The 12125-nt window shown below is 36.6% G+C and overlaps 1 protein-coding gene across 11 annotated transcripts in view; it reads left to right on the forward strand.

Annotated features, from left to right (window-relative positions):
* Positions 1-12125, forward strand: part of SLCO1A2 (solute carrier organic anion transporter family member 1A2) — a 77563-nt gene that overhangs the window by 38742 nt on the left and 26696 nt on the right. For all 11 annotated transcript variants that reach the window (XM_023755534.1, XM_023755529.1, XM_014457532.2 and 8 more), the window contains 6 exons: positions 1488-1652; positions 2837-3032; positions 4644-4809; positions 5745-5917; positions 8011-8075; positions 8632-8749. In XM_023755534.1, coding sequence (XP_023611302.1) covers positions 1488-1652; positions 2837-3032; positions 4644-4809; positions 5745-5917; positions 8011-8075; positions 8632-8749 — 883 coding nt within the window. The remainder of the gene's footprint in view (positions 1-1487; positions 1653-2836; positions 3033-4643; positions 4810-5744; positions 5918-8010; positions 8076-8631; positions 8750-12125) is intronic.

Consider the following 12125-nt stretch of genomic DNA (forward strand, 5'->3'; position numbering starts at 1 on the left):
AAGGGCTAAGTTTTCTTATCTATAAAATGGAGCTAATAGAGGTAGTTATAATTATAGAGTTGTGTGAAGGTAAAAGGAGTTCAGGCACTTATTATTATTATTATTATTATTGCAACTAGTATTAGTATTATTTGTTGATGTTGCTACTTCTAAAATCACCCACAATTTATAATACCAATTTGCACAGAATTTTTTATTAACAATTACAAATGCACTTAAACCACAATTGAGCATAATCCCAGATCACTGGGAGCCAATTCAGAATCTTGCAAATTCCCAGGCATCATGATTATATTACAACTTTTCTCAAAGAGATGGTATGGACTAAGAGAGGATATTAGCATAAAATATTGTTTGTAGTCTATAGAATTATTTTTCAAAACCAGGAAAGAGCTTAGCTTAATATAAGAAATATAGGAAATAATTTGAACCGCTGAGACTCATCTATGAGGACAGAGATGTCAACAAAATGGGTGACTTAAAAAGCTCTGAACACAACTCAGCCCTGCTATGTGTTTTATTCCTAAATATGAATTCTACCACTAGAATTCGTCCCTTTTCATGGAGCTATGCGTCCTCTTCTTTCAATTTGTTTTTTTATTGATACTTTGTTCCAGAATGGATTTTAGGCAGCTTATTAAGCAAACCAGGATAATACAGAATAAGGAAGGTAATCAAGACAGAGAACTTGAAGACGGAAAGTGAAAAGAAGCCGTGAGACTGTGACCTCAAGTGGCAGCAGTGTGACCCAGAGCATTGGCTAGAGATGGGCAAAATTTGGCTCTGAGTTTTGGCAGTGAACACAAACAGGGAAAAGTTTTGGTTAAATTATATACATGGTCCTTAGTATGTACCTAATGAATCAGATCTCAGGGAGTGGGCTTTAAAAGATACCCACGTGGTTTTTAAGCACATTTTGTTGTAAACCATTGGCTGAACCACCAAAACTGATGTTCTGAAAAAGCAGAAAAATACCTGGTACCTGAAACAATTTATATTCCATGAACTCCCAAATACATACATATTTATTTTAAATGTTCAGGAATGATAATATCAATAATAGTGTGCACTTCTTTATCAAGTTGATTTTCTTCCAGACATTAGAGAACAGAACAAATATCTTTCATTCCAGATGATCTCTAGAGAAGAGAGGATATTAATTAGAAGGAAAAAGAGAAGGCTAAAAGGAAGTGGTATGAACACAGACAATATTTTGTCACATTGCAGTTTTTCCTTAAGACACAATAGTAACTCAGCGAAGGCAAAACTATTGTGTTTTGGTACCTATCTAGTCAGCTGTGTCACCACTTGCAGAAGCCTCCAAAAACAATGGCATAACTTCAGCTTCTAAGAGGTAAAAAGAGTTAACAATGTGTGCATTATAAAACAGGAAAGCAATTTGGAGGGGAAGTTGACGTTTCAGAAAAAGTCAATCAGAAAATGCAGAACGGAGTTAGTTTGACACTGTTGTCTTTCTTCCCTTTCAGATTTTTTACCATTCATGAAGAGTCTTTTTTGCAACCCAGTTTACATGCTTTTTTTGCTAATAAGTGTGGTACAGTTCAATGCATTTATTAATATGATGTTCTTCATGCCTAAATATGTGGAACAGCAATATGGAAAGTCAACTTCAGAAGCAATCTTTCTAATTGGTATGTTTGTCCTTCTCAGCATTATTAGCCCACTCCCCTCCTCCCCCCTGAAATGGTAAACAGAGTGATGATGGGTCTAGGAAACTCCTAAATTAAAAACTGTTAGGATATTTTTGTCTCTGATACATTTCTCCCTTCTCTCCAATGAAATCAACAAAGGGTGTCTCTCCGACACAAATTCAAAATATTTCTGAAAATCTCGAGGAATGCACAAATTAGTTATCATTTTCAGATAGGCAATCCATTAATGAAAAAATTAAAAAAAGGAAGAGAGTGAATTCATTAGGAGTCAATGTTTTACTATCAGATTTTACTCTTGGCTCCCAGTCATGAATTCCATGGTTCTTCTGGTGGTTTCAGGTGTCTCTGCAGCCTATATATTCTGACTTCCTATATATTCTGACTTTCTTGTGACCACATGACTACACCACCCCCGCCTCCCCGGTTAGGTTTCTCCAAAGTGAATTTCCTAAATTATCTGCATCCACATCACCTAGAGTGTTAGTTAAAAGTTCAGATACCTGGTGCCCACCTTAGACATACTGAATCAGACATACTGAATCTCTGGTGTGGGGCTCTGGAATGGATTTTTAACAACCTCTTCCAAGGGTGTAATTCAATGGGCAGATCCTGACATGTAAGAATGCAACCTAAGGCTGTCTCTTCTTTTTTCTTCTTTTTTCCTTGTGTGGAGGGAGGAGTAGCAGCAAGACATGTATTGTAAATACACTTTTGACAATTACAGGCAGTAATCTTTGAAAGTACCTTAAACTGTGCCAAATTCTTAACCAAAATGGGAATAAAAAACAGCAAAATCATATATATATGTATAATGACACCCCCAAAATGGAAATCAATAAATTACTGGTCGGTCAACTTTTACTTGTTGCTCCTACTTGGATCCTACAAAACATTTATATCCTCCTGTTATCAATTAAATGAATGACAATAGGTCTTCAAAAATATACTTTGACATTGAAGGGCATTTAAAAATATCTCTGTAGGTAACATTAACAAGTAGGGCTAAAATTAAATCAGCCATATTTACTGTGAAATGGACCTAAATGGTTTCTTATGTAAGACATGTTAGATATCTTTTTTGTAGTCTATAGTTAGATAAAAGTAATATCATATTTGTTTCTTTGCTAAGTAACATTGTAAATAAAATTTTCTTGCATTTATAGGTATTTACAACTTACCTCCAATATGCATTGGATATCTTTTCGGCGGATTAATGATGAAAAAGTTCAAAATTACTGTCAAACAAGCTGCCCACATAGCATGTTATTTATCTTTCATTGACTTCCTTCTCTACTTTTCGTGTTTTTTCATGGTCTGTGATAATTCTTCAGTTGCTGGCATAACCACCGGTTATAAAGGGTATGTTGTTTTTTTTTTTTTTTTTACTAAAGAATGTTATACACTTGAATAGTTAATAACATATTTTCTTCAATGATTATCCAGGACCAGACCATTTGCTAATGGTAGCAATCTATGGTCTTTCATCTTTCCTTCATCTGTCAATTACAACCAAATGTATTCAGGCTCCAGGTTTAATAAAGAGGTTAGGAACATATCACAGGGTTGGTGAGTTTATGATTGCACGTGTGTCTATGTGTGTGTCTTTGTAGTATCCTACTAGATATTAAAGTGATATCAAAAGAAACTATAGTTTTAGGTTGCATTGGGATATGTTATCTAAATAGTTTATACTCTCACAAATGGGTCAAATTAAGAGTTGAGCATACAGTTTCAATCGCTTTTACGTTTCCACAATAAGCTTAAATTTAGCATAACCCAATCCTGATACATGCTACAATAACTCATATAAATTCATGCATTTCATTTGTATAGTTATGTATCATTGTTCAGTAGTTTTAGATTTGTATTTTGAGGGTTCTCTGGGTCTATAGGAAGGTTGGGTATGCTAGAAACAGTGCTCCCTGATCGAGCAGTGTCACAGTCCACTTTCTTTCACTGAGTGAGGCTGTAGAATATACTGCATGATTAAGTGGGGTCATTGGCTAGATTCCATGACTGAGTAAGGCTGCCAATTGTGATAAGCCATTGGGTAGGGCTGTAGGCTGGGCTCTGCTGCTGCTCAGTGCTGTAGGCTTGGCTTCACGGTCTGGCAGTATGTTATGCTAGGCTCTGAGGATGCTCAGGCTTATTGGTTATGTGGAGTCAGAAGCTATACTTAACAGTAGAGCTGGGCTACTAGCTTGACTCCCTGCCTTAGTGAGGTTGTAGGATGGGCCCAGGTTCCCTGGCCGGGCTTCCTGGATGGGTGGTCATCAAGATGGCAGCACTGGTTGTTCCTGATACACTTTTATACTAGAAGAATATATTTGTTTACACATATTTTGTAGTTATGTTTCTGGAGCTAAATGTATTATCTATATTATATGTTGGACTTACAGATTTTGTTAAAAATATGTTTTTAATGATTTTAGAGAGAGAGGAAGGGAGAGGGAGAGAGAGAAACATTTATCGGTGGCCTCCCATATGCACCCGATCCCGTAACCTGGGCCAGTGACCTTTTGGTGCATGAGATGACATTCAACTAACTGAGCCACACTGAGAAGGGCCAGATTTTGACCTAAAGTGAGCTCTTGAGATTGCATTAATGAATATGATCTCTCTTGTTACTTTCCATGATGTGGATCAACCATAGAGATTAGGGCAACTTTATTTTCGAGTTCTAATAATACTTGAAAAAATACCTCCCATATGGTAGGCCCTCAACTAATTCTTGTTCATTGACTGTTTGTTTATGTAAAATAAATCATTGAAAAAGTGGCTATGTGGTCACTGAAGCAGCTAACTTTTATGCCCTATCTATAATCACCAGGCTACACACTGATGGTTGGAAGTTTTCTGTTTCTATTTTGGGGAAGAAAAAATTTAACTGTGGATTGAGATGAAAAAAAAGAAAGAGGAAATGGTCTAATAGTCTTTCAATATTCACGGTATTATTTTAAATCATTTCAGAATGCAACAAGATTTACACATTGGAAATGCCATCCTTGATGATTGCAACATGGATTGCAACTGTCCAACTAAAACATGGGACCCCGTGTGTGGAAGCAATGGTTTGTCATATATGTCAGCTTGTCTTGCTGGTTGTGAGACATTTGTTGGAACAGGACTGAACATGGTAAAATAATCTATTACCTTTATTTTTTTTAACAGAAATTTTGATTTATGAACTGCATTGGCACTTTCCAACTGTGAACTGGGCCCATGTTTGATAAAAGTACAATTATAGTCTTTCTTCAAAACCAAATTATTTTGTAGAAAAAATAAACATTTTTTTTCCCATATGCTCATTTGATTTACTTTTTATTTCCTAGGTCTTATTTTAGACCTTTTAGAGTGTCTGAGCACTGATCTTTAATTTTATAGCAGTTGACATTATTACTCAGCTAATTTGTTTTAAAAATACTCTGGGCTGAAATATTTTTATCATTGAGATAAAGTTGACAGCTTGATCTCAAGTATCCAGCAAATTGTTTTGTTGGAGTTTTTTTTCTGTGCATATGTATGCACATGTTGTCTGTGTGTTCCACATTCTGAGAGCTTTGTAAGATGGATTTAGGCATGTTTTCTTGCCTAACAATGTTGGCTGGTGATAACAGTAAATATAAATTTTGAGTCTTATTAAAACCTGGAAACATATAAGAATTCCAAAAAGAATTAACTTTACTCTGTTTTTGAAATAAACTATACTTTTAAAAACAAAGCTTTACTTATCTTAATTATCTAAATATTCCAACTGAGCATTCTGGAACAAATTTTGTTTCTGATACTTAGTATTGTGGCAAAAACAGTATGTCTTTTTAAAAAGCATGACTTTAGGATAGGTGAGTTATTGTAAATGTACTCCATATATTTAGAGAGAAATGCCATGTTTCTGAAACTACCCTTCTATGTTTCGCTTTTTGTTATGATCCTGAGAGACACTATAAAGGAGATGAGAATAAAGGGAATAAACAGCCTACATTTTGATCCAATGGGGGATGTAGAGAATATTTGAGATCTGTGTTTAAGATTTTTCTTCCTTAAAGAGGATAATGTATTATTTTTTGACAGGTGTTCCATAACTGTAGCTGCATTCAAACCTTAGGAAATTCATCTGCAGTTCTTGGGCTGTGCGACAAAGGACATGACTGTTCCATGATGCTCCAGTACTTTTTAATCCTGTCGTCAATCAGCAGTTTCATTTACTCTTTATCTGCCATACCTGGATACATGGTTCTCCTGAGGTACACAAATTACTTTCTTTATTTATATTCCTTTCTGGTCACTTATTAAGGTAACTTTCTCAGAAAGCCAGTTGGAGCTCAGGGCCTAAAACAGTGATGGCGAACCTTTTGAGCTCGGCGTGTCAGCATTTTGAAAAACCCTAACTTAACTCTGGTGCCGTGTCACATATAGAAATTTTTTGATCTTTGCAACCATAGTAAAACAAATATTTATAGTTTTGATATTTATTTTATATATCTAAATGCCATTTAACAAAGAAAAATCAACCAAAAAAATGAGTTCGCGTGTCATCTCTGACACGCGTGTCATAGGTTCGCCATCACTGGCCTAAGAGTTCAATGCTTTAATATGTCATTCATTCAGAGTTTTGCATTAAAGCATTATTGAATTTTGTGAAATTTTAAAGGTAGCCCTACACATGTTCCTCTGCTGACTTTTCCCTTTGTTTCTTTTCTTCCTTATTTCTAAGAGTTAATTTAGTGAAATTCTCATTATTTAACACAAAAAGAGACACATCTATATCATAAGGTTACAAGGAAACACCAATAAGATGACGCGTTTGCTAAAAATGTACTGCATCCTTTTGTGAAGAAAGCTGCTTTTATTTTCTTAGCCTTGTTGTAATCAGGGAAGGAAGTGGAATACAGAGGAGCTCTCCCTGTGAATTCTTTGAGCAGGTAGCACTGCCAATGCTGAAACGAGTGAGGTGCAAACAGTGGCACGGGGGAATTACAGTTTTCATTTCTACTTACAGGCATTTCAGGCAACAGTGAAAAGGTGGGAGAATTTCTCGAGAGAAAAAGAAATCAGTGTGACTCTTGAAATTATACCAAATCACTTAACATATATTTGCTTTGGAGTTTTTCCATCACTTTCCTTTGAAAATTTGTATTTTTTCTTTCCTCCTTGCATTTACTTGTGTAAATTATTGACTTTTCGGTATTTTGCTAATACAAATAATTTAAAACAGCTAGGGTTGCATTGTTCTTGTTTTAGGGTAAAGGTTGAACCATTAGAATCAAGAACTATTACTTCATTGAAAGGATAGAAATGAGCTGATATGAAATATTTTCTCCTTTGATAACTTTCTGATGGAAATGAATGAGGAAAAAGTTTTGGGTAAAATGCCAAGAACCAGAAGTGAGGCTACTGTATAGGCTACAAACTGGATAATCAGGCCTTGAATAACCAAGACTATAGCATGCAAGGAAATTCTAATGCTCTGTGTGTTACTAGCACACAAACAGTCCTTTTAAGAAATTATGATAGTAGGCCCTGGCCAGGTACTAGTAGCTTACTTGGTTAGAGCATCATCTCTATAAGACAAGGTTGTGGGTTAGATCTCCAATCAAGGCACATACAAGAGTCGACAGTTGAATGCATAAATAAGCAGAGCAACAAATCGATGTTTCTGTTTCTCTCTCTCTCTCTCTCTCTCTCTCTCTCTCTCTCTCTCCCTCTCTCCCATAACATCAATAAATAAAAGTTAAGAAAAAAGAAACTAGTCATTTTATTTTATTTATTTTCTAAAAATTGCTTTATTTGATTTCTTTTTAAATATTTGTGTTGATTTCAGAGAGGAAGGGAGAGGGAGAGAGAGATAGAAACATCAATAATGAGAGAGTATCATTGGTTGGCTGCCTTCTGCACACGCCCCCCACTGGGGATTCAGCTCACAATGGGGGCGTGTGCCCTGACTGGGAATTGAACTGTGACCTCCTGGTTCATAGGTCGATGCTCAACCACTGAGCCACACTGACCAGGCCAAACGTTGCTTTATTTTTAAAACATTTCACACAATCCCCAACCCCTCCCTTTTGGCAACCATCACATTGTTCTCTGCATCTATGGGTCTGCTTCTTTGATTTGTTTATTCATTTGTATTATTTTTTAGATTCCACATATAAGTGAAAACATATAGTATTTGTCTTTCTCTGTCTGACTTACTTCACTTAACATAATACCCTCTAGGTCCATCTATGTTGTTGCAAATGGCAACATTTCAGTCATTTTTATTGATGAGTAATAGTCCACCATTGTATATGGTAGTTTTAAATCTCATTATTTTATTTGTGAATTCATTTCTCTTTAGGTGTATTAAGCCTGAAGAGAAGTCTCTTGGTGTGGGATTACATGCATTTTCCACAAGAATATTTGGTAAAAATAGTCATTTTTTTCAATATTATATCAGATCATTATTAAATACTAAGTAAATTAAATCACTCTCTCAGAGTAAGAGTCTAGCAAATATCCCTTCTGCTTTAGATAGCACTCTGTAATTAGTATGAGAACGAAGTGCAAAAAGAACTAGAGAACTTCCTTCTTTTACTTAAAAAGTGTCCTATTTAAACTTAATTCTACTTTTCATCTATTGGATTTGAAAATCAAATGAACAGGAAATGTTATGTTAAAATAAAATGTACATATGATTGACCCAAAACATTGCAGAAAAAATATATTCATGAATTCAATGTTTTTCTCTATCAATAGTTTTGTATAGCATTTGTCCACAAGATTACTTATCCTTTATAATCTAGAAACTTTAAAAGTAAAAGTAATTTCTAATCTCTCTAAAAAAAAGTCAAGTATTAAATTTAGATATTGTTAATTTTGTTGGTTCTTCAAATAGAGGTAATTAAAATTCTCCCAAACAATATAATGTATCTTAATTCTTACCTTTTTGATAGAGTTTTCTTTTTCTCTTTTATTGTAGCTGGAATCCCTGCACCTATATATTTTGGAGCTTTAATGGACTCCACATGTTTACATTGGGCAACTTTTAAATGTGGTGAGTCAGGAGCATGCAGGATATATGAGTCCACTAACTTCAGGTAAAGATAATAATTTTTTAAAAGAATTGTTTTCTTAACATAGACTGCATAAAATGGCACCAATCATCCTATATAATAAAAGCCTAATATGCTAAGTGTCTGGTTGTCTGGTTGGCCATTCAACCAATCAAAGTGTAATATGCTAATGATATGCTAAGGCCACTCAGCCACTCACTATGACATGCACTGACCACCAGGGGGCAGACAGTTGACCAGTCGACCAATCGCTATGACGTGCACTGACCACCAGGGGGCAGATTCTCTGACCAGTAGGTCAGCTTGCTGCTGGGGTCTGGCCAATTGGAACTGAGTGAGATGGGCTGGACATGCTCTGGAGCCCTCCTGCGGTCCCTCCCTGGCTGGCCAACCTCTGTGTCCCTCCCTGCCCTGTTCCTGCACTGGTGGGGTCCCTTGGCCTGGCCTGAGCCCTCTCGCAATCCAGGACCCCCCAGGGGATGTCGTAGAGCCAGTTTTGGCCCAATCCTGCAGGCCAGGTGGAGGGATCCCACTGGTGCATGAATTCGTGTACTGTGCCTCTAGTGTCTAATATTTTCTTTGCCAAGTGACTAGTCTACTTTTTGTTTTGTTTCCAGAATAGATATTGATACTATATCCCCACTTTTTATTTATGTGCTAGAATTTCATTTTTCTCAATATTTTCAAAGTACTTGATAAATATAAGCATGGATGATTTCCTTAACCTTGCCTTTCAAATGTTGTTTGTTTAATTGTTTGCAGTCAATACATTATTGAAGGTAATGGCTATATATAAGCTACCTATCTAAATTATATTGTTCTCTAAAGCAGCCATTTTCAACCCTTTTCATCTCTTGGCACATATAAACTAATTACTAAAATTCTGCGGCACACCAAAAAATATATATATATATATATATTTTCCAATTTGACAAAATAAAAGATAATTTTGATTCATTCACACTGGATGGCTATTGTTGTATTGACTGTTGTAATTTTTTTATTTGAAAATTTAAGGGAGAAAAGGTCAGTGCCCTTGACTAGTCAGGTATTGCATGTTTTAAAAATTCTTGCAGCACACCAGGGTGCCTGTGGCACACAGTTGAAAATCGCTGCTCTAAAGTGTCCCATTTCATCCTCCATCATTTTAGCATCTTACTAGCTTGAATCCTTACTTCCTTTCACCAACTACCTCTGATCTCCAAAGTGATAATTTTCTCTGTCATTAAATTTCACTCACACAATATTCTTCATGTCTCTTAAGGGCTTATTTTTTTGTTAATCAAAATCTGATTTTGAACAAAACACATGATATTAACCAGTTTTTGAACAAAACTCTTCTATTTTTTCTCTTTCTATTTCATGTTCTTTCATGTTCCATTTGGATACCAGAATTTGGTTTAAATTTGAATTAAGTTCTCCTAATGGGGCAGTCTTATGCCAATTATTTAAAACTAGAGGCCCGGTGGATGAAATTCATGCATGGGGGGTGGATGTAATCCCCTCAGCCTGGCCTGCACCCTTTCCAATCCGGGACCCCTCAGGGGATGTCCGACTGCTTCTCGCAATCTGGGACTGCTGGCTCCTAACCACTTGCCTGCCTGCCTGCCTGATTGCCCCTAACCATCTCTGCCTGCCTGATCGCCCCTAACTACCTCTGCCTGCCTGCCTGATCACCCCTAACTACTCCCCTACTGGCCTGATCACTCCTATCTGCTCCCCTGCTGGCCTGATCTTCCCTAACCACCTCTGCCTTTACCCGCACCCGGGACCCAGGATTCCCTCCTCTGGCCGGCTGCAGGCACCCAGGACCTGGGCCTGCTTTGCCCGCACCAGCAGCAGCCGCAGGGGACCATGGGCAGGCGGCTTTGCCAGGGCTGCAGCCTCAGGTGCCCAGGACCATGGGGTGGGTGGCTTGTCCCTCTCCCGGGCCGCAGGTGCAAGCACAACCATTGGCACCTGGGACCGCGGGGTGTGCGGATTGTCTCTCTCCTGGGCTGGGCCACAGGCACAGGTGCAGGCACAGGCGCAGCCGCTGATGCCTCAAACCGCAGGGTGGGAGGCTTGTCCCTCTCCCAGGCCACAGCCTGGCTGGTCCCCATTTCTCTCTTGTGAGCTCATTTGTTCCTGGTTGGTCCCCATTCCTCTCTCATGAGCTCGTTTGTGCCTGGCTGGTCCCCATTCTTCTCTCACTAGTGTTGAGTGTCTGAGCTGTTATGGTGTTATGGTGTGAGGGCGTGATGACCATTTGCATATTAGTTCTTTATTATATAGGATGTGAAAATCACATAAAATAATTGTATAAATCATGAATGTGTACATATATACTTTGTAAAACTATAAAAATAAATGAGGAACAAAATTAATAAAATTCAACATAATGTTATATCTGGGATGGGTTAGAAAGCATTAGGATTATAGGGTACACAGAGGACTTAAATGTATTAGTATTTTCTGCTAAATCGGTCTGAAATAAAAGTAGTAAAATTTATTCATTTAAAAAACCTTGGTAGTAAGTTAAGACTTGTTTAATTTTTTTCCTGTATTCTTGAAATGTTTCATAATAAAATAAAATTTTAGAAGTAGAAAGATGAAAATACAAAGCAGAAATCAATAGGCTACATATCATAGATGTAACAAAAAATAAAAGCTGTGTTTTTGAAAAGTTTTAAATATAATAATGGCAGTTATCTGGAAAGACAAATAGAGGTAGCACAAATAAAAAGTATTATGAATGAAAGAGGGCCCTGGCCAGGTGGCTCAGTTGGTTGAAGCATCGTCTCATTCATCAAAGAGTTGCAGGTTCGATTCCTGGTGAAGGCACATATCTAGGTTGTGGGTTTGATTCCAGGTCAGGGCATGTACAAGAGGCAATTAATTGATGTTTCTCTCTCACATCAATGTCCCCCCACCCTTTTTTTTCTCTCCTTTTCTCAAATCAATAAAAAAATATCTTCCAGTGAGGATTAAAAATGAAAAAGGGAATATAAGTACAGGTACTTATGGGTTTTAGATATAAAAAGTTGGAAACATTGAATGAGAATTTTTTAAACAAATATATATATATTACCAAAATTTTACTATAAATATATAAAAACATGAATATTTTATAGCTATTAAAATGGAATCAATCAAAATGTGCATCTCTAAAAGCACTGAGTCCAGATGCTTTTAAGGCAAGTTTTACAAATTTTTGGTGATCTGGTGATAATGGCGATTCTTTGGGAGTATTTTTATTAAACACTGGACCAGAGGTCCAATCACTGTCAGTATTAAATTTAAGTTGGAGTGTCTAGTCAATGTAAACAAATAAAAATAGTACTGAAAGATCAGAAAAAAAGAAAAAATTGGATTTTCTAGATGAAAAATTCTAAAGAAAACCATTTTAACAAAAATTAAT

The sequence above is a fragment of the Myotis lucifugus genome, unplaced genomic scaffold, assembly GCF_000147115.1.
Source record: "Myotis lucifugus unplaced genomic scaffold, Myoluc2.0 scaffold_78, whole genome shotgun sequence".
NCBI classification, from domain to species: Eukaryota; Metazoa; Chordata; class Mammalia; order Chiroptera; family Vespertilionidae; genus Myotis; species Myotis lucifugus.